The following is a 22,830-nucleotide window of genomic DNA, read 5'->3' as shown; positions in this document are numbered from 1 at the left end:
GCTCCGACCTCAAGACCTCAATCTGGAAATTTCAATAGCTCGAGCCCCAGCCTCTCTCTCGTTTCACCTTGTCCCCCGCACGTACTGGGAAATACACACGCCGGGTGGCAAATTGCAAAGTCCATCCCTTGCCTCTCCCCTTTTTCTTCCACTCCCCCAGCCTCGGAGAGGTGAAAGAGGGAGGGGGTGTAGGGGCCCTCCGTGACCTGATGTTTAACACTCAGCGAGCAGTGGCACTGAGGTTTTTCCCTAGTCACTGTCTGCCCTTCAGGGTGGAATGAGTGTGCTCCTCAGGGTAGAGCTGGGCCAAAGTCAAATTAGTCTGATTTGTCCGTTCATTGTATAACATTACCTAGAAATAGAGGGAAACAGTACCTATTCAAGACATTTTGCCAGCATGAAGGGAATTAAAGTTCTATATAGAAAGGGTATTAAGGGAAGTTGGTAGGTTGTGCACTCCAGACCCATAGGCCTTTTTTCTCTACTAGTTCTCCTCATCCCTCCCTAACCTACTCTGTGTCCTAGAGATCTTACCAAAGGTTGTTAGGGGAATTTTAGGTACTTAGCTCCCCAGGGTTGCTCTTCTCTGGGCTAAGAGGTATTTCCTGTTACCTCCAGTGCACAAAACTGGGAGTCAAGAGATCTGGCTCAGTGGAAAGAGCCCAGGCTTTGGAGTCAGAGGTCATGGGTTCAGATCCAGGCTCTGCCCCTGGCCAGCTGTGTGTCTTTGGGCAAGTCACTTCACTTCTCTGTGCCTCAGTTACTTCATCTGTAAAATGGGGATTAAGACTGTGAGCCCCCCCCACCGTGGGACAACCTGATCACCTTGTAACCTCCCCAGCGCTTTGAACAGTGCTTTGCACAAAGTAAGCGCTTAATAAATGCCATTATTATTATTATTATCATCTAGGTCTCATTCTGACTCCACCACTGGCCTACTTGTGGTCTTGGCCAAGTCACCTAACCTCCCTGGGCCTCCGTTTCCACATCTGTAAAATGGAGATAGATTGATTGAGAGCCCTGTATGGAATAGGGACTGTGTCCTCTCTCGTATCCTTGTATCCACCGCGACTCTGGCTGCGTACATAGTAAGCACGTAACACGTACCAGCATTATTGTTACGTCCTTGTTCATAGCCTTCAGAGTTTGCTTGATTTGTATGAAAAGGCCAAAATTTTTGCTTTGAACTCAAAGGGGTCTTTTTGGCTGCCCGGGACAAATTTCCAACCAACAAACGTGCCCACCCCCACCTTCTCTAGGGAAGTGTTTCCCTGCCTCTGCCCCTTGAAGAGCCGGAGTGACTTTTGTAGGGCTTTTCCAAGCTAGAAAATGTTGCATGGGGATAGGGAAAGGAAGTTTAGTTGGGGAGGAGTTCTTGTCCTGCCCCAGCTGGAAAGATCTTCATCCCACCCTTCCAGGAATGCGCTTCCAGCCTCTGGGGAAGGGGCTTTTGAGGCATCTGGATCAGAGGAGGGAGGGAGCTCCTGGAGGGACGCGGGGAGTCTTGCTTATAGTTTAGAGTCCTGCTTGTTGCAAACCCGAACTCCAACCCTGTGGCTCCAAGCCAACAGGAAGCCGAGCAAGTGGGCCCTCTCTTATGGCCCTTTTTGGGCCGGGGCGGCCGGGGATGGGAGCGCTGTCTCGTGTATGCAAGAACATGGTACGTATGGAGTATCGCTGCGAGAAGCCGCGTGGCTCAGTGGAAAGAGCCCGGGCTTTGGAGTCAGAGGTCCGGGATTTCAAGTCCCGGCTCTGCCAATTGTCCGCCAATTGTGTGACTTGGGGCAAGTCACTTAACTTCTCTGGGCCTCAGTTCCCTCATCTGTAAAATGGGGATTAAGGTCGTGAGCACCCCGTGGGACAACCTGATCACCTTGTTACCTCCCCAGAGCTTAGAACAGTGCTTTGCACATAGTAAGCGCTTAATAAATGCCATTATTATTATTATTATTAGAACCAATTCTGGAGGGTCCCAGGCCCATTTTTGACTCTGTATCGGGGGCTGTAGAATAACTAACTGTCTGGAGCCATCCAGCAGCCCTGTACCGTTTGAGCAGTGCTTAGTAAGCGCTTCATAAATGCCATCATTATTATTATTAAGAGCCCAGGCTATGGAGTCAGAGGTCATGGGTTCAAATCCCGGCTCTGCCAACTGTCAGCTGTGTGACCTCGGGCAAGTCACTTAACTTCCCTGAGCCTCAGTTACCTCATCTGTAAAATGGGGATTAAGAGTGTGAGCCCCCCGTGGGACAACCTGATCACTTTGTAACCTCCCCAGCGCTTAGAACAGTGCTTTGCACATAGTAAGCGCTTAATAAATGCCATTATCATTATTATTATTAGAACCAATTCTGGAGGTTCCCAGGGCCATTTTTGACTCTGTTTCGGAGGCTGTAGAATAACTAACTGTCTGGAGCCATCCAGAAGCCCTTTACCATTTGAGCTGTGGGAGGTCCTTGGGACAATCAGTCAATCATTCAGTACTGAGCATATACTGTGTGCAGAGTACTCTACTAAGCGCCTGGAAAAGTGCAGTAAACAGAGTTGGTAGATATGTTTCCTGCCCACAATGAGCTTACAGTCTAGATCAGTCAATCAGTCGTATTTATTGAGGGTTTACTGGTTGCAGAGCACTGTACTAAGCCTTCAGGAGGGTACAACACAACAATTTAACAGACACATTACTCGCCCACAGTGAGCTTACCGTCTGGGCGAGAGACAGGTATTAATACAAATCAATAAATTACGGACATGTGCATAAGTTCTGTGGGGTTGGGATGGGGATGGTGAATAAAGGGAGCAAGTCAGGGCGACACAGAAGGGAGTGGGAAAAGAGGAAATGAGGCCTTAGTCAGGGAAGGCCTCTTGGAGGAGATGTGCCCTCAATAAGGCTTTGAAGGTGGGGAGAGTTAATTGTCTGCCGGCTTTGAGGAGAGAGGGCATTCCAAGCCAGAAGCAAGATGTGGGCGAGAGGTCAGCAGGGAGATAGAAGAGATTGAGGTACCGTGAGTAGTAAGTGTAACAAGTGAGGTAGGCGCGGGCAGGGTGATTGAGTGCTTTAAAGCCAACGGTAAGGAGTTGACGCGGAGGTGGATGGGCAACCACTAGAGATTCTTGAGGAGTGAGGAAACCTGGACTGAACATTTTTGTCGAAACACGATCAGGGCAGCAGAGTGAAATTTGGATTGGAATGGAAAGACGTGGGAGCAGGGAGGTCAGCAAAGAGGCTGATGCAGTAATCAAGCCAGGATAGGATAAAGCTTTGGCTTAATGTGGCAGGAGTTTGGATGGAGAGGAAAGGGAGGATTTTATCAATGCTGTGAAGGTTGAACGGACAGGATTTTTCAGTCAATCAATCAATCGTATTTATTGAGCGCTTACTGTGTGCAGAGCACTGTACTAAGCGCTTGGGAAGTGCTTGGGAAGGATTTGGTGACCAAATGAATTTGTGGGTTGAATGAGAGAGATGAGTCAAGAAGAATAATAATAAATAATAATAATGGCATTTATTAAGCGCTTACTATTTGCAAAGCACCAAGGTTACAGGCTTGTGAGACAGGGAGAATGGTGTTGCTGTCTACAGTGGTGGGAAAGTCAAGGGGCGCAGCGTGGCCCAGTGGAAAGAGCACAGGCCCGGGAGCCACAAGAACCTACGTTCTAATCCCGGCTCCGTCACTTGTCTCCTGTGTGACCTTGGGCAAGTCATTTAACTTCTCTGTTCCTCATTTACCTCATCTGTAAAATGGGGGGTTAAGACTGTGAGCCCGAGGAGCCCCATGTGGGACCATGGACTGTGTCCAACCTTGTTATCTGACACAGGGTAAGTGCTTAACCAATACCACTGAAAAACAAAAAAAAACTGTAAGTTGGTCGTGGGCAGGGGACGTATCTGCCAACTCTGTTGTACTCTCGGGTGCTTAGTGCTATGCTCTGCACAGCATGGCTCATTGGAAAGAGCACGGGCTTTGGAGAAAGAGGTCATGGGTTCGAATCCCAGCTCCACCAATTGTCAGCTGTGTGACTTTGGGCAAGTCACATAACTTCTCTGTGCCTCAGTTACCTCATTTGTAAAATGGGGATTAAGACTGTGAGCGCCCCGTGGGACAACCTGATCACCTTGTAACCTCCCCAGCGCTTAGAACAGTGCTTTGCACATAGTAAGCGCTTAATAAATGCCATCATTATTATTACTATTAAATGCCATTGATTGTCATTTTAAGTCCAAGAACAGGCAACAGGAAGCTTTCTTGTTTGAAGGAGGAACAAAGCCCATTGTTGGGTAGGGACTGTATCTGTTGATGAATTGTACTTTCCAAGCGCTTAGTACAGTGCTCTGCACACAGTAAGCGCTCAATTAATACGATTGAATGAATGAACGAAAGGCATTAACCCAGACATTTCCTCCAGGAAGTGATGGCTCAGCCGTGGGGCCGAAACAGATGGGTGAGACCTTCTTGAGGAGCGTGGCGGTTCGCCTCCAAGCTCCAACCAAAAGAGAAATTGGCTGTTGTGCCCCCCACCATGACTCAGTGGCAGCGAGAGGGGCACCTGATCCTTGGCCCTACATTTCTTGCAGGCTGTTTATAATAATAATAATAATAATGGCATTTATTAAGCGCTTACTATGTAAAAAGCACTGTACTAAGCGCTGGGGAATTTACAAGGTGATCAGGTTGCCCCCCGCGGGGCTCGCAGTCTTCATCCCCATTTTACAGATGGAACTGAGGAGGGGGAGGCAATGCACTCACCACCCCTCACGCCCATCACACAGCTGGGATTTTCGAACCCTCCGGTCCTCATTATAGCGGGGCCCCAGTATGCCTTCAGCGTGACAGATACAAGGTATTCAGGGCATCTGTTGTAAGGAAAGAGAAAGGAAAAAAAATTGCAGCATCCACTTTTTTGCTTGTGAGACCCCGGTGAAATTTGCTTCAGCCCTCCCTCAGCCTCCCAGCACTTATGTACATATCTGTAACTTTCTTATTTATATACATGTCTGTCTCCCCCTCGAAACTGTAAGCTCCCTTTGGGCAGGGAACATCTCTGTCGAATCTGTTATAGTACACTCTTTCCAAGTGCTTAGTATAGTGCTCTGCACACGGTTAGCACTCCATAAATACCATTCATTCATTCCATCTTATTTATTGAGCGCTTACGGTGTGCAGAGCACTGAACTAAGCGCTTGGGAAGTACAGGTTGGCAACATAATCAATCGTATTGAGCGCTTACTGTGTGCAGAGCACTGAACTAAGCGCTTGGGAAGTACAGGTTGGCAACATATCAATCAATCGTATTGAGCGCTTACTGTGTTCAGAGCACTGTACTAAGCGCTTGGGAAGTACAGGTTGGCAACATATCGAGACGGTCCCTACCCAACAACAGGCTCACAGTCTAGAAGGGGGAGACAGACAGTAAAACAAATCACGTCACTGATTGATAGCCAGCGTTAGGAGAATTTGCCGCTAATACCCATAGCAGTTTGATGCCGGAGGACTGAAAAGCATCAGGAGGTTTATTCAGGCAGGTTATTTTCCTGTGGGATTCCCTCCTTCCCTTGTGTCCCTCAAGCAGCCTGGGAGCCTACCAGATGGAAATTTGCGGTTGTGACAGCTACTGCCCTCAATCCGCCAGCGGTGTCCCCAGATTCCGAATATTGGTCGTGGCGTAAGAGAGGAGGGCCGGGAGAAGCCTGAAATGCTAACAGTCAAGGTTCCTGCTGTAGGCGGGGTCCCTGGGGTAGCAGGATCTTCCCCACTGTCTCATTCTCCCCCTCTCTCCCTGCAAAATGAGGCTTCCAGATTACCAGCCAAACCCGCCTGCCCTCATACCAAGGCCCTACTGAGAGCTCACCTCCTCCAGGAGGCCTTCCCAGAGTGAGTCCCTTCCTTCCTCTCCCCCTCGTCCCCCTCTCCATCCCCCCATCTTACCTCCTTCCCTTCCCTACAGCACCTGTATATATGTTTGTACATATTTATTACTCTATTTTACTTGTACATGTCTGTTCCATTTATTTTATTTTGCTAGTATGTTTGGTTTTGTTCTCTGTCTCCCCCTTTTAGACTGTGAGCCCACTGTTGGGTCGGGACTGTCTCTATATGTTGCCAGTTTGTACTTCCCAAGCGCTTAGTACAGTGCTCTGCACACAGTAAGCGCTCAATGAATACGATTGATAATAATGATACCAAAAGCATAAACTTGGGCCCCGAAACTTGGTTTTGCTCTCCGCGAGCTCTGGGCAAAGGGAAGCTCTCCACTAGAAAAATCCTTTCAAAAAGCACGTCCATGCAGATTGGATCCCTAGCAAACTCTCCTGAAGTTTTCCGCTAACATTACCAGGGTAGCTTTCATTAATGTCACCTCAGAGTGGCTTTCCGGGCCTGGTTCTCGGCAGCTACTGACATTAATGAATTCAGAATTTGGAGGCCCTTAAAGTAATTAAAAGAACAATGAAGGTGCGTGCGATCTTTTAAAAATGTCAGATGCTTACATTTTTCAAGTTTGGGTGCCAGCTGTCGTGGGAATTCTTTAGTTTGACAGGAGCTAGAGTGTTTTCCAAATGGCTGCATTTTGCAAATCATATTTTACGGGACACTTAGTCCCTCCTCTTTAATTTCAGTACCAGGCATGCTATTTTTAAGCCTCATTTTGCAGATAGCACTGTCTTGGGGAGCGTCTCATAATCGTTTCAGTAGACCGATGAAAATTGATTTGTCAAAAGTGTGTTTTCATAGTATTTTACCATTTTAGTATACTTATTACTTTTTAAAGCTACAGATATTAAAAAAAGTGTAGACACAAACCCCCAAACTCAAAAATATGCACGTATAAATGTACTAATCTCTAATAGCCTATTTTCAATTGTTAAAATGACCCAATAGGAACATTTGCTATCTTAAATTGACATTCAGCGGATAACAGAAAGGGCTTTATTCTTTCATTTCTCTAGCGTTTGGTTCTTGGCATGATTCTGAGAAGCTAACCTGGGAAATATTCTAAATCAACTTGGCAACTCAAAAAATAGTTTTATTAGCACAGAGTTTATTAAAAGTTAGCCTAATGGCCCCAAATACTACTAATAATGGTATTTGGAAATAGGACTTTTGGGCTGACTCTTTGCCCATTTTTAAAAAAAGGTAATTTGGGTTTTTGTCTTCAGGGAAAATACAGATAGGTTTATGATGCAGTTTTGAATCTTAAGTAAATTGGACCTAGAAAAAGAAAAATATTTGGATTAAGCATTCTGAAACTAAATTGAAATTGGTCTTATTTTCCTTATGTTTCTGATCCTTATTTTCCCAAATATAATGAAAGTGTACCTATGATGAATGCAACTACTTTGCTTGTAAAATTGATTATGCATTTATTAAAAATGAAAACTTATGAAGTACACCGAGTTTTCCAATAAGGAAGTTCAGTGGTATTAAAAAAAGGTCCTTATCAATTCATCTTTCGAGAAGAGAAGTGTTTTCATTGTGAAAAGGATAATTGCAGAAAACTTTGAGAAGGGGAGAAAAAGCAACCTCCTGTGCTAGATGGGCTCATCCAACTGTGACACCGCTGCCAGTCCTGTAAATTGCCTTTTGAGAGTATTCATATGGAATTAAAATATAGTAATACACAAAACCAAAAAAAAAAAGGTAGATGAACTGCTGCTGTTTTCAGCTTCATGTTTTTTGTAGTTTTCATTTTAGAGGAACCCTTTTAGTTTTCTTGATGATTTGCTCCTAAAAGATTATTTACTAAAACCTGGAAATGTATTGCTAGGACTTTTTTCTGGGCCTTTGCCATGGTAATCGCTTATGTCATTTATTAAAAACCATGGCATCCGCTCAGGTGCCTTAGTCTTACAGATCAAGCCCTTGAAACCACGAAGTCAATGAAAATAACCTCATTATTTTAATCAGGCTGTAAAAACCTCAGAATAGGAGTTTGTGCTGGGTTCTGGAGGTTTACCTAGCAGTGACAGATAAGGGCCAGAACAGAATTTCAAAAGATGGTAGCTGTCCCTCACCACATTTTAAAAATGTAAATATGGAAATGAATCCAGGGAATGGGAAGGCAGGTTTTCCAGTTTATCTCAGCCTGAAGCAGTGGTTGCCAATCCAGCCCTAGCAGCAGTAATTTATTGAGTCCCCATCGGTTGCTATGTACTGTACCGTAGTGCAGCGGGAAAGTATAAGACATAAAAATATATTCAGGTAGAGTAATCAAAAGAAATAATTGGATAGACATATTCACGGGTCCTCAGATTGGATCGAGAAATGGCCGGTGGGTTGTTTATTCAGTTTGGCGTGTTGGAAGAAGTGTTGTTTTAGCAGGACTGTGAATGTTGGGAGAGCTATGATCCGATGGATTTGGTAGAACTTGGGATATCCAGGATGGGAATAGTATGGCCTTCTGGACTTGGCCATAAGGGAGCTATAAGGAGAAGCTAGACTGTGAGCCCACTGTTGGGTAGGGACTGTCTCTGTATGTTGCCAACTTGTACTTCCCAAGGGCTTAGTACAGTGCTCTGCACACAGTAAGTGCTCAATAAATACGATTGATTGAGAAGCATTGTGGCCTCCTAGAAAGAGCGCAGGCCTTCGGGTTCAGGTTCTAATCCCGTCTCTGCCAACTTGTGTGCTGTGAGACCTTGGGCAAGTCACTTAACTTCTGTGCCTTAGTTTCCCCAGCTGTAAAATGGAGATACCAGAGCTGTCCTCCCTCCCCTTAGACTGTAAGCCCCATGTGGAACAGGGATCGCATCTGACCTGATTGTCTTGTACCTCCCCCAGCGTTTAGTACTTTGTGTGGCACACTGTAAATATTTAAATCCCACTGCTAAAGGTGGTTGTGTATCACCATAGAAAATGCATTTCTGCTGGAATGGAGGGGTCAAAATCCTGGTCGTAATGGATTGCAAAGAGAAGTCAAGGGACTAATAATAATTGTGGTATTTATTAAGTGTGCCAGGCACTGTACTAAGCTAAAAGCAGTAGACGCTTATACCGCCTGGGAGTGGGCAACAGCTGGAGGGGGATGTGGGATTGGGAGAGCTCTGGGAGCATCAGTAACTCCCTTAACCACTGAGTTGGCTCTCTGTTTACCCCTCCCATGTGAGGAAGTGAGGTTTGGGGCAGGGGCCTTTTACAAATGCAGTCTCCCTCCTAACTGTTCCATCCTAGAAGCTAAATACCCTTTTAATTTTTTTGTGATACTTATTAAGCACTGTTCTAAACGCTGGAGTAGGTTGACGCTAATTAGTTTGGACATAATCCTTGTCCCACATGGGGCTCACAGTCTAAATCAGAGGGATGAGGATAGAATCCCTGTTTTACAGATACGGCAACTGAAGCTCAGAGAAGTTGAGTGACACAGCAGACAATTAGCGGAGCCCTTATTAGAGTCCACGTCTGTGTTGTTTCCACTTGGCCACACTGCTTCCTCCAAAATTGTTACGGTTATTGAACATTTTGAAAACCAGGTATTCCTCCAGTTCCAGATGACCACAGTCTCCAAGACAGTGAGCCCGTTGTTGGATAGGGACTGTCTATATATGTTGCTGATTTGTACTTGCCAAGCACTTAGTACAGTGCTCTGCACACAGTAAGCGCTCAGTAAATGCGACGATGAATGAATGACCACAATATGTGAAACAGGGAGTGTGTCACGCAGCAATAGCTTGACATAGGCCACAGCCCGTAATTCCTCCCCACCCGGCTTCTCCCGCCCTTCCCTGAACGTGTACTGAAAAGCCCCTCCCCTGCTGTACGTGATCATGACCCAGTAGAAGAGGCTCCTAAATCCGGCTAACATCTCTGTCCTGCCTCATCCCAAATCTGCTTTAGATTACCCGGAAAGAGAAGCTTCCGTTTGGGAGCTCCCCTGCCAGGGAGCAGGGCGTCCTGGCTGCCGCCAAGGCCGGACTCTTAGCTCTGCCCCCAGCCAGGCCTTCTGCATCAAAAAGGCTTGCGTCACTTTTCAAGAGACCGAATGTACTTTTAAACATGATTGCAGAAGGCTGTGAGCCCACTGTTGGGTAGGGACTGTCTGTATATGTTGCCAACTTGTACTTCCCAAGCACTTAGTACAGTGCTCTGCTCACAGTAAGCGCTCAATAAATACGATTGATTGATTGATTGAGTTCAAAAATGTGCAGAGATGCTCCTAAGGACTTTGCTTGTTGTAAGATGTGGGATGAAGGAAGCTGTTTTTCAACCTAAATTGGATGTGTTTCTTCCTAAAAGTTGCAAAGCCACTAGAGCTCACCTCCTCCAGGAGACCTTCCCAGACTGAGCCCCCTTTTTCCTCTCTTCCTCCCTATCCCCCCCACCCTACCTCCTTCCCCTCCCCACAGCCCCTGTATATATGTTTGTACAGATTTATTTACTCTATTTTACTTGTACATATTTACTATTCTAGACTGTGAGCCCGCTGTTGGGTAGGGACCGTCTCTATATGTTGCCAACTTGTACTTCCCAAGCGCTTAGTACAGTGCTCTGCACACAGTGAGCGCTTAATACAATTGAATTAATTCTATTCATTTTCTTAATGATCAGTCAATCAATCATATTTACTGAGCGCTTACTGTGTGCAGAGCACTGTACTAAGCGCTTGGGAAGTACAAGCTGGCAACATATAGAGACGGTCCCTACCCAACAGTGGGCTCGCAGTCTACTAGCTTTATTTCTATTTATTCTGATGACTTGACACCTGTCCACATGTTTTGTTTTGTCTGTCTCCCCCTTCTAGACTGTGAGCCCATTGTTGGATAGGGACCATCTCTATATGTTACCAACTTGTACTTCCCAAGCACTTAATACAGTGCTCTGCACACAGTAAGCGCTCAATAAACATGATTGAGTGAATGAATGAAGCAAACTGCTACTTCCACAGCCACTTGCAAAGACTAAATAATCATTATTTCAGTCCTTTATGTAGTTAATGTGATGCTGTGCATTAAAGTAATGGAGGAGAAATAGGTTTAATGGTGTAATAGAATATCGCATGTCAAGAAATCCCATATTTATCCAGAGGTTCTGGAATGGATTCTGACTTATGAAAATCAATGGGAAAACATGCTCTGTGATATGTCCACGTTGTGGAGGAGCGTATCACGGTTGTATCGTAGGGTGTGCCCGCGTGTGTAAACGAGGATTAAGTTTTCTCGTTGGATGACACATCAGCAATTTTCTGTACATTTTTGGATTCAATTTTCTGCCCGGTTCTTTTATCCTGACATATTTGTACTGCTTTCCGATCTGTCCCTGTACTTCCTGTTGCTCCCACTGTGTGTAACTAATGTTTGTCTGCCTACTCTATTAAAATTACAGCTCCTCGAGGGCAGAGTCTTGCTTCAGTGGTATTTTCCCGGGTGGTTAATATAATGCTTCATAAACTTAGTAGGTACTCAGTTAATGCTGTTGATGAGCTGAATTAGAGCCCGAATCTCAAGGCCCAGCGGTTTCCACGCCGTTTCTCCTTATAGCTCCCTTATTGTCAAGTCCGGAGGGCTGTACTACCCCCATCGTGGAATTCCCTTCTGTGCCCGACCAGATCAGAGCTGTCCCCCTATTCACAGCCCTGCCAAAATGCCACCTCCTCCAACACTTCATTTAGTCCAGCACACCAAACTATTCACTATAAGGTGCATTTTGGCACCTTATTCAAGAAACCCATCGGCTATTTCTACACCCAGATAAAGCACCTGTGAATCTATAGGCATTTAATTGTTTTTTCTGTTTGCTCTACTTGTAAATATTTCCGTCTGTCTCCCCCGTTAAGAATTAATTAAAATCAGCAGAGTTAGAAAAGATTGGTTTAGGTTGATGTAGAAAAGTCTCCTAGGGTGTAGACTTTGAATAAATCCCAAATCCCGTTTTCTCTGCCTACCTCCCCTCTATGGAGAGTTGTGACTCCTAAAAACTAGAGATGTTTGCCTGATCTATGTTAGAGATGTCGAGGATGACCGTGTTCATCTGTATGTTGCCAACTTGTACTTCCCAAGTGCTTAGTACAGTGCTCTGCACACAGTAAGCGCTCAATAAATACGATTGATGATGATGATATAACAAAAAGGTGGGCAGTAAATTTATCGATATTTTCAGGGAATGCATGTGATTTACTTTGCATTGCAAAGTGCTGTGGCATCTTTTTCTAATCTCCTAAATCTGGATTTTTTTTTTTCCTGAATTCTCCTAAAGCATAAGTGGTTTCCTGAAACATGAATGTAGTGAGTTTCATATATAAACTAAACTTTCCCTTCAGTAGGGTGTAATGTGGTGTGTTTTGGTTTTAATTTCAATTTTATATAGACAGTTACATTGTAAACATGCCTTTTTGGTGTTTAAGAGTATTCTTAATGGACATTTTTCTTTTTGTTTATTTCAGAAATCTGAAGAGACATTGGAGATGTTCAGAGAAGCTGGAGTACCGCCAAAGCAGAGAATTAAAATATTTCGTGTAACCGAAAATGCTAAAATTAAACCAGGTAATCTCAAGAAGTGGATATGTTTTTTATGGCAAAACCTAAAGGGTTCTCTGTTTTTATTAGATGGAGAGGAGCACATTAAGGAGAGGCCGTTGTTAGGGTTGGGAAGCCCATTCCATAATGAACCAGTTAGCTTATAAACTTAAGGTACACACAGCTCTCCTAAAATATGGGAGGCTACCGTCCTTGCAAAATGGGCACTAAAAGCAAACTGGCACCGTGCAGGATGGCCGTTCCAGTACTAAGCAGATGTGCACAGACAGTTTCTTCTACATCGTCGTGTGCTGAATCCCAACATGCTCACGTGGTAGGGAGAGCGGGCTGTAATCCTCCAGCAGCATTCCAGGAAAAATGGGGAGGGAATGGATGTGATAAGTGGAACTGAGCATGTGGGGCTTACCTCCTTAAAAAGGACATCTGGAAGAAGGGGTGAAGCCTTGTTAACCTTGCAGAGCCAAATGAAATGGAGGCCAAGCCACAGAAGAGTGGCTGCCCACTAATTTAGCCTCCAAGGGATTTGCCAATTTCGGTATTGAGACTGGAAGCTCGTTGAGGGCAGGGAACGTGCCTACCAACTCTCTTTTATTGTTCTCTCCCTAGCACTTAGTACGGTGCTCTCCTTGCACACGGTAAGTGCTCAGTAAATACGATTAAGACCTGGAATACAGTGTTTTGCTTTCCCTGGTGTTCAGAGCCATGCTGGCCACTCGGTATTGTAAACTTGCACTCTAGAATGTAAGGTCAAAACGAGAGGATTTGATGTGATTAAATCAAGTTCTGATGGATGTGCAGGCATGAATTTCTACGTTTGGGACCCTGAAAAGACAAGGTCAATCATGTGAGCTGGCGACGAGGGTAGGGTGGCCCCGGCCAGCCCCCGCGGAGCCCGGACATGTGTTACACAGAGCATCTGGAGTAGTGTGATGATGTACTACACACTCTTGCAGAACTCCGTTTATTTTGTGCAATCCTAGGGAAGTGGTGTTCTGGGGGCAAACCTGAACATCCCACTTGCTTCCAGAACCTTTATGTTCCCTTCCCAGTTCCACGTGAACCATGGCCCTGCATCAGAGCTGAGGAAACTAGTGGCAGAAACCGTGGCCGAGGGAGGTTCGGTGCTGAAATCAAAAATAATATTTGTGGCGTGTTTTAGGCGCTTGCCATGTGCCAGGCAAGCACCAAACTGAGCACAGGGGTAGAAGCTCCGTAAACTGATCAGAAACGGCCCCTGACCCTCATGGGGCTCGTAATCTTAAAGGGAAGGAAGAACAGAGATCTTATCCCCATTTTACAGATGAGGAAACTGAGACACCAAGTTAAAAATGACTTGCCCACCGTCACACAGCAAACAAGAGAAGCAGTATGGAAAGAGCCCAGGAGTCAGAAAACCTGGGTTCTAATCCCAGCTCCCCCATTGTCCTGCCAAGTGACCTTGGGCAAGTCACTTCACTTCTCGCCTCAGTTTCCTTGTCTGTAAAATTGTGATCCAATCCATATTCTCCCTCCTTCTTGGACTGTGAGCCCCCTGAGGGGCAGGGATTGTGTCCAACCCGATTACCTTTTGTCTACCCTGTGCTTATCCATTCATTCAGTCATATTTATTGAGCGTTTATTGTGTGCAGAGCACTGTACTAAGCGCTTGGGAAGTACAAATTCTTAGTACAAGTGCTTAGAGCAGGGCTTGACACAAAGTGCTTAAAAATACCACATGTATTATTATTATTTTATTATTATCATTATTATTAGTATTATTATTAGGCAGAGCTGGGATTAGAATGTGGGTCTCCCGACTCCCAGGTGTACTGTCTTTCCACTCGGCCTCCAGACCTTTGAAAAACGAACTCCAAAGTATCTGTTACTGAACAGGCATCCGCTGATCCACTGAAAATCAGAGTTCCTGGTATAAAATCAGACAGATGCCCTCCCTAAGTCATATCTGCCAAGTAAAAATCAGGCAGAACATGTCACCATTTGGGTGTGACTGAGCTGAGTTTCTTAGAGTAAATTACTAATGCAGAATAAAACTTTTTGATCAAAGAGCTTTGGGTAGCCTGAGCTCAGGAAATGTTCAGTTCCTTCACCGCACGTGTTTCTGCATTTCAGACCCTTCTTCCAGAAGACTTATATAAACTTGGTATGCATTGTGTCTCAGCTTTCACAACTTCACAAAATGTTTTTCTCCTTGTAAAGGTACTCCTTTGTATGCTGCTCACTTTCGCCCTGGGCAATATGTGGATGTCACCGCAAAAACGTAAGTTCATGCACTGGGGGTTTCTCTTTGTTAGCTCATGTAAATGAAAATAATATTGTAGCTGGGGAAAAGACTTGGTCAGGATTGACTTGCTAGAGAATGTTTTCCTCTGCCGTCCTTTAATTAAGCGAATGCAGGCTTGGTGATCCCTGCCTTTATTTGGAACCCAGTGTATCAGAACATCAAGCTGGCCTTCCCACGGCAGATTTAAAACCAGACAGGGGCTGAAGGGTCTATAAAAAGTGGTTGCGAGATTTGTTTTCAAAATGCTGTGCTTTTATCGTGCTATTGCCTGACATGTTTGTTTATGTACATTTATGATTTTCAATATTATAGATGGAAAAGACCGTGTTTAGATCGAACCTTAAGTATTCAGGGCCTTCTCTAAATGCACTTCTGAAGTTTCTTAGATTAAGGTGTGAGTAGTAGTACTCATCGTGAAAAAAGTCGGGTTTTATGAGTAGATTGTATAGATTGAGTAAACCAAGAGGAAGAAGCTATTATCTGCTTACTGTGTAGTGTTAGTAAATATTTGTGGTTAGCTGAGTGTGGTATATTTTCTTGCAAAATATCTCTGCCTAGAAATCAGAATTGAAATTGGGCGTCTAATCAGTATTTGGTTATTTGTTTTGTTCCTGGAGTATCTAGATTTTTCATATTGCTTCCTTGAAAGACAGAATCAGTGGCATGTTTGACGTTCCCTCACTTCTTTACACTAGAATTGCTGTTTACTAGTTTTTATTTCCTGAGAAGGAGCCAGTCAGGTTGCATGAGCAATTGTAAATGGGCCAAACAGTAAGCATCCCTAGAGGCCATTGAATGTGAAGTCTCCTCTTTACCTGTCATTGTTTGGAAAATATGATTGCTTTGTAGATGGACTGGTATTAGCACTGTGTGGTGAGATGAAGAAAGACCAAAATTTCTGTTAACCACGTTCAATTTCCCTATGTTCTTCAAAACAAAAATAATAAGATTTTGGTACTAGTTGGAATAGAAATTTATGCTTCTCATGTCTGGCGGGAAATATATACAGCTTGATGTAGTCTTGTTAGAGGTTTTTAGCATATTGACCCCACGTATTTGAAGACCAACTGTATTGACGTATTGCCTTGTTTTGACAGCATTGTGTGTTTTCATTTGTAACCTAATGAAGGTGAAATTTAGAAATATAAAATGAGGACGTAGTTCCATGGAGATCTGGCTGGGCGTTTTTCATTTTCCCTAAAGTAGATTGAAAATAGTTTCTCGGATTGAGACTAGCTGCAATGCATGTAGTGTGGATGCATTTCGATAAGCAGCACTTGAATGCATTTATATTTCAGAATCTCCTATGTAAGTAGCATCACTTACCAACCAGTACTTCTGGTTTTTACAGTGGAAAAGTTGTTAGCAAAAGTTAGCCATACGGGAAACCTCGCCCAGATATGGAAAGGATTGACAGATTGAGCGCTCTCTCTCCATTCTGTAGGTGGTGGTGCGTGGCTGTTCTTAGTAAATGAAGCAATTTGTCGGTTAATTTTGTTATCGGATAATGAGCAAGACTCTGGCATACTAAATAGTTATGTGACCCCATCAAGCGGCTTTATTAAAATCCCATCTCCTCCAAGAATCCTTCTCTGGCTAAGCCCTCATCTCCCCGACTCTCTCTCTCCCTTCTGCATCACATATGTACTTGGGTCTGTACCCTTTAAGTCCCATTTCTGTAGTTTTTAAATCTCTAAATATTTTGTTTACTGCCTTGTTCTGAAGCAGGGAACATGTCCACTAATTCTGTTGTCCTCTCCTAAGCATTTAGTACAGTGTTTTGCACACAGTAAACGTTACCACCGAGTGACTGAAGGCCACTTCTGCCTTTTGAAAATCATTTTTAACTTTGGCCGAATACTAGATGCCGAGTCATCCCTGCGCATCATTGACTAAGGATCCCTTAACCCAATTTACGTGAAACAACAATATGTATTCATTGCCCTTACTAATTTTGTAAAAACAGCAGTGTTTTCTAATCAGTTTAAGATATTGGCTTCTTTTATACAAATGAATTAAATGTAATCCTCTTATGAGGTTATGGATTAGTCTCACATAAAATTTGAATTTTTTCAGCTACTAATTGCTTCCTTTCCCTGAAAAAAATTTGAATGATCCTAAAATAATATTTATTCTAAGAGGAAATCTCTTGAAAGTTAAAAGTTAGGACCTAGCCTTTTCTCTTCCCATCCCCCGTTAAATACAATAAATTACATAAAGCTTTCCACTGTACAGTTTTTGTGTGGAAAAGAATCACTCTTTTTCAAAATGCATGTTCTTAAAATTTGAGATGCTATTTATGTGTTATATTTTATAAACCAGAATAATGTTATCTTGAAAAATCTAATTTCAAAGTTACCAACCAACTCTACTCCAGTGGGTGATTATTTAAGCAGAAGTGTTTTGGGTTTTGTTTTCCAAAAAGTCTGAACATTTGGTGAGAGGAAAAAGAAAAATACATTCATTCATTCAGTCGTATTTATTGTGCGCTTACTGTGTGCAGAGCACTGCACTAAGCTCTTGGGAAGTACAAGTTGGCAACATATAGAGATGGTCCTTACCCCACAACGGGCTCACAGTCTAGAAGGGGGAAACAGACAACAAAACAAAACATGTGGACAGGTGTCAAGTCATCAGAACAAATAGAAATAAAGCTAGATGCACATCATTGACAAAATAAATAGAATAGTAAATATGTACAAGTAAAATAGAGTAATAAATAAATCTGTAAGAGAAGCAGCGTGGCTCAGTGGAAAGAGCACGGACTTGGGAGCCAGGGGTCATGGGTTCTAATCCCAGCTCCGCCACTTGACAGCTGTGTGACTTTGGGCGAGTCACTTCACTTTTCTGGGCCTCAGTTCCCTCATCTGCAAAATGGGGATTAACACTGTGAGCCCCATGTGGGACAACCTGATCACCTTGTATTCCCCCCCAGCACTTAGAACAGTGCTTTGCACATTGTAAGCGCTTAATAAATGCCATTAATATTATTATTGTTATTGCAAACATACATTTCTCTCTCTCTCTCTCTCTCTCTCTTTTTATATATATATATATATATATATATATTTACAGAGGCTTTATTAAGCATTTACTGAATGCAGAGCACTGAGGTAAGTGCTTGGGAGAGACTCTAGGCAGTCTGAATGTCCCCTTTTGGTCCATGCCTCTAACATGTGTGCAGTGTTATAAGACTTAATTTAATGCACATAGAAACTGAATTTCTACGCCAGGAGAGTACGTAGGTGACACACAAGTGAAGAGTTGTCTGTTGGGTCTGGGAATAGGGTGGGGAGATAGTTTAATCAGGGAAGGCCTCTTGGAGGAGATGTGATTTGAACAAGGGAATAGCAGTGATCTGCCAGAGGTTTGGGGTTGTGGGGGGTGAGAGGAGCAAAGATGAGTAGTGGGGGGCTGATTGAGGGCATTAAGGGCCAATGCTAGGAGTTTTACTTGATGTAGAGAGGAATGAGCAACTCTGGGAGGTCCTTGAGGGGTGGGGAGATTGAGCTTTGTTTTCAAGAGGTGATCTGGGCAGCAGAGTGAAGCATGGACTGGAGAGGGAGGTGCGCGAGGAGGCCGATGCAGTAGTTGAGCTGGAATTTGACAAGTGTTTGAACCAGCATGGTGGCAGTTTGGACAGAGAGGAAGGCGCAGGTTCTTGAGGTGTTGCAGAGGAAGATGTTGGAAAGCACCGTGGCCTGGTGGAAAGAGCGTTGGCCTGGGCATCAAAAGATCTGCCACTTGTCTGCTCTGTTACCTTATACAAGTCATTTAACTTCTCGGTTCCTCGGTTACCTCATCTCTAAAATGGGGATTAAAACTGCGTAGCAATGTAGCACAGACCTGATTGTCGTGTATCTATCTGCCCCAGAGCTTAGAAAGGTGTCTGACACATAGTAAGAGCATAACAAATGCCATCAAAAAAAAAGAATCAGTAGGATATGGTGACAAAGGCGGGGATCATGTCTACCTGTCCCGTCGTACTCTCCCAAACGCTTAGAACAATGCCCTACGCAGCAAAAACACTCAACAAATACCATTTGATCGATGGAGAGATTTACTGAAAATGTCAGTTGAAAGAGTGCCAAGTTTTCAGTGGTGTTGCCAACAGCGAAAGGAAGGTTTGTTGGAGGAGCAGATTTGAGAGGGAGGATGAGTTCACATATTGAGTGCAAGAGTGTCATGGTAGAGACTCTTGGAGGCAGAAGGAGATGCAAGATTGTGGGGAGCTCTCATGAGATGGATTTGGGAGTCATTGTGTAAAAGTGGGCATTGAAGTTGTGAGAATGGATGAACTCCCCAGGGGAGTGGGTTTCAATGGAAAATAGAAGGGAACTGGGAACGAGGCCTTGAAGAGAGTAGGAGGCAGAGTAAAGGGGTAGTGAAAGAGACTGAGAAGGAGTGACAAGGGGTAATAATAATAATAATAATGTTGGTATATGTTAAGCACTTACTATGTGCCAAGCACTGTTCTAAGCGCTGGGGGGGATACAAGGTCATCGGGTTGTCCCACATGGGGCTCACAGTCTTCATCCCCATTTTACAGATGAGGGAACTGAGGCCCAGAGAAGTGAAGTGACTTGCCCAAAGTCACACAGCTGACAACTGGCAGAGCCGGGATTAGAACCCACGGCCTCTGACTCCCAAGCCCGCTGCTTCTGTAGTTGTAGAGCCAAGGGGGGACTTTTTCAGAGATAGTTTTCTGAGAAGGAAGAAATAATAATAATAATAATGGCATTTAGTAAGTGCTTACTATGTGCAAAGCACTGTTCTAAGCGCTGGGGAGGTTACAAGGTGATCGGGTTGTCCCACTGGGGGCAGTCTTAATCCCCATTTTACAGATGAGGTATCTGAGGCACAGAGAAGTGAAGTGACTTGCCCAAAGTCACACAGCTGGCAATTGACAGCGCCGGGATTGGAACCCCTGACCTCTGACTCCAAAGCCCGGGCTCTTTCCACTGAGCCACGCTGCAAATGATCCACGGTGTTAAATGCCACCAAGAAAGAAGCAGCCTGGTCTAATGCATACTTCATACTTCATGCATACTCCATACTTCATGCTGCTTCCCGGATTATCTTTGTCCAGAAACGCTCTGGACATATTACTCCCCTCCTCAAAAACCTCCAATGGCTACCGATCAATCTGCGCATCAGGCAGAAACTCCTCACCCTGGGCTTCAAGGCTGTCCATCCCCTCGCCCCCTCCTACCTCACCTCCCTTCTCTCCTTCTACTGCCCAGCCCGCACCCTCCGCTCCTCCACCACTAATCTCCTCACTGTACCTCGCTCTTGCCTGTCCCGCCATCGACCCCCGGCCCACGTCATCCCCCGGGCCTGGAATGCCCTCCCTCTGCCCCTCTGCCAAGCTAGCTCTCTTCCTCCCTTCAAGGCCCTGCTGAGAGCTCACCTCCTCCAAGAGGCCTTCCCAGACTGAGCCCCTTCTTTCCTCTCCCCCTCGTCCCCCTCTCCATCCCCCCGTCTTACCTCCTTCCCTTCCCCACAGCACCTGTATATATGTATATATGGTTGTACATATTTATTACTCTATTTATTTATTTTACTTGTACATTTCTATCCTACTTATTTTATTTTGTTGGTATGTTTGGTTCTGTTCTCTGTCTCCCCCTTTTAGACTGTGAGCCCACTGTTGGGTAGGGACTGTCTCTATGTGATGCCAATTTGTACTTCCCAAGCGCTTAGTACAGTGCTCTGCACATAGTAAGCGCTCAATAAATACGATTGATTGATTGATTGATTGATTAATGCAGAGAACCAAAGACTGGGACTCAGAGGACTTGGGGTCTAATCCCAGCTCTGCCACTTGCTTGTTGAGTGACCTTGGGCAAGTCATTACATTTCTCTGTGCCTCAGTTTTCTCATCTGTAAAATGGGGGCTCAATACCTGAACCACCTGATCTCCCCCCCTATTTAGACTGTGAGCCCCGTGTTGGACAGGGACAGTGCCCGACCTGATTAACTTCCGTCTACCCCAGCGCTTAGAAGAGTGCTTGACACATAGTAAGCACTTAAATACCAAAATCATCATCATAGAGTAAAAGTCCATCAGCTGTACTTCCCAAGCGCGTAGTACAGAGCTCTGCACACAGTAAGCACTCAATAAATACGATTGAATGAATTAATGATGTTGAGGGTGTTGATGTCCTTGGTGAGAGTGGTTTCAATGGAGTGGGTGGGGCCAAGAGCCGGATTTTAGAGGTAAAGGAGGGAGTTGGCAGAGAGGAAATGGAGACCAGTTGAAGAATTTGGTTAGAAATTGAGGAGGGAGATGAGGGTGATAGCTGTATTACACAGTGGCGTTGAGAGGGGATTTATTTAAGCGCTTAGTACAGTGCTCTGCACATAGTAAGCGCTCAATAAATACGATTGATTGATTTAAGAGGAGACACGTTGGAGTTTTTGAAGTCAGAGGGATGGAGCGAATGGGGCAGGGAAGTGGTGCCCAAGTGGGGCAGTACATAGGAAGCCGTGCGGTCTGTTGGTTAGAACACAGTCCTGGACCTCGGGAGGACCTGGGTTCTAATTCCGCTTTCACCACTTGTCTGATGTGTGACATTGGGCAGGTCACTTAACTTCTCTGTGCCTCAGTTACCTCATCTGGAAAAGGGGGATAAAGGCTGTGAGCCCCTTGTCCAACCAGATCACCTCATATCTACCTCAGGACTTAGGACAGTGCCCATAGTGAGAGCTTAACAAAGACTATAAACCAAAAAATAATTTGTTAGTCATTGAACTTTCAAAGATGGTTTTTAGAAACTTCCCCGGTTCCATGAGTGTTGGAGAGCTCCCGTGCAGTGGGCCCATTGTGGGCCACAGACCTTCTCCCTGCCCTGCCCGCCCTTTGCGGCCCAGGCAGAGGAATTCTGTACACTTTTGTTCTGGGCTTCTTGGAATAACTGGGCTGACCACCGCCTATTTTCTCTCCCAATCTGAGTCATTTGCTCGGTGTAAATATCTCCGGCTTTGCCATTACTGGTTAAGGGCCCGCTTTGCTCCCGGGTGTGGACTTTGGTTTCTGCACGCTGAGCAGCCGCTGGGACCGGAGAGCAGAGGCCCGGTCAGGAAGGGTTTTGCCGTGGTGGAATTTGGGCCGGTTGGGCATTCATTCATCCATTCAATCGTATTTATTGAGCGCTTACTGTGAGCAGAGCACACAGTGGAAGTGGAGAGCTGCAGTGCGTGGCTGAATCTGGGGGTTAGTGTGGAGTTGGCTGGACGGGCATGGGAAGGAAGCTGCCTGAACCTGGGCTCTCGGGGAAGCTGGGCTGACCCAAATGGGGGCCGGGGCAATTTCTCTGGGCCCTGCAGGACCAACTTTCGGACCAAGAATTGCCCCCGTCTTTGCTCCAAATCTGGGGGCCCTTCTCCCCGCCGAATCCTGCAGGGGCAGCTGGGCCTTCCTCTGCTACTTTACAGGAACCAGGAGAACTGGCAGCAAGAACTGCCATGGGATAGATACAGCGAAGAAACAACAAATGGAATGTGTGTGTGTGTGTGTGTGTGTGTGTGTGTGTGTGTGATTTTTTATGTCGTCAATCAGTGGTATTTACTGAACTCTTACTGTGTGCCGAGCATTCTAGCTCACCTCCTCCAGGAGGCCTTCCCAGACTGAGCCCCTTCCTTCCTCTCCCCCTCGTCCCCCTCTCCATCCCCCCATCTTACCTCCTTCCCTTCCCCACAGCACCTGTATATATGTTTGTACATATTTATTACGCTATTTATTTTACTTGTACATATCTATTCTATTTATTTTATTTTGTTAGTATGTTTGGTTTTGTTCTCTGTCTCCCCCTTTTAGACTGTGAGCCCACTATTGGGTAGGGACTGTCTCTATATGTTGCCAACTTGTACTTCCCGAGCACTTAGTACAGTGCTCTGCACACAGTAAGCGCTCAATAAATACAACTGATGATGATGATTCTGTGAGCGCTTGGGAGAGAGTACAGTAGAGTTGGTAGTCACGATCCCTGCCCATAACAATCTTACCGCCTGTATTAATTCCTCTGTTAATGTCCCCCAAATATTTTTCTGGGTAATTACAATTTTACTACCAGTTGCGATT

At 44.9% G+C, this 22,830-nt stretch overlaps 1 protein-coding gene across 1 annotated transcript in view; it reads left to right on the top strand.

Moving 5' to 3' along the window:
• The window catches only part of MRPL3 (mitochondrial ribosomal protein L3), a 54,160-nt gene that overhangs the window by 7,297 nt on the left and 24,033 nt on the right, over positions 1-22,830 (top strand). Inside the window, exons 5-6 of the mRNA XM_038741041.1 lie at positions 12,373-12,472; positions 14,663-14,723. Of these exons, the coding sequence (XP_038596969.1) occupies positions 12,373-12,472; positions 14,663-14,723 (161 nt within the window). The remainder of the gene's footprint in view (positions 1-12,372; positions 12,473-14,662; positions 14,724-22,830) is intronic.

The sequence above is a fragment of the Tachyglossus aculeatus genome, chromosome 2 (assembly GCF_015852505.1).
Source record: "Tachyglossus aculeatus isolate mTacAcu1 chromosome 2, mTacAcu1.pri, whole genome shotgun sequence".
In the NCBI taxonomy this organism is placed as follows: domain Eukaryota; kingdom Metazoa; phylum Chordata; class Mammalia; order Monotremata; family Tachyglossidae; genus Tachyglossus; species Tachyglossus aculeatus.
This window is presented reverse-complemented; position numbering and strand designations above follow the sequence as displayed.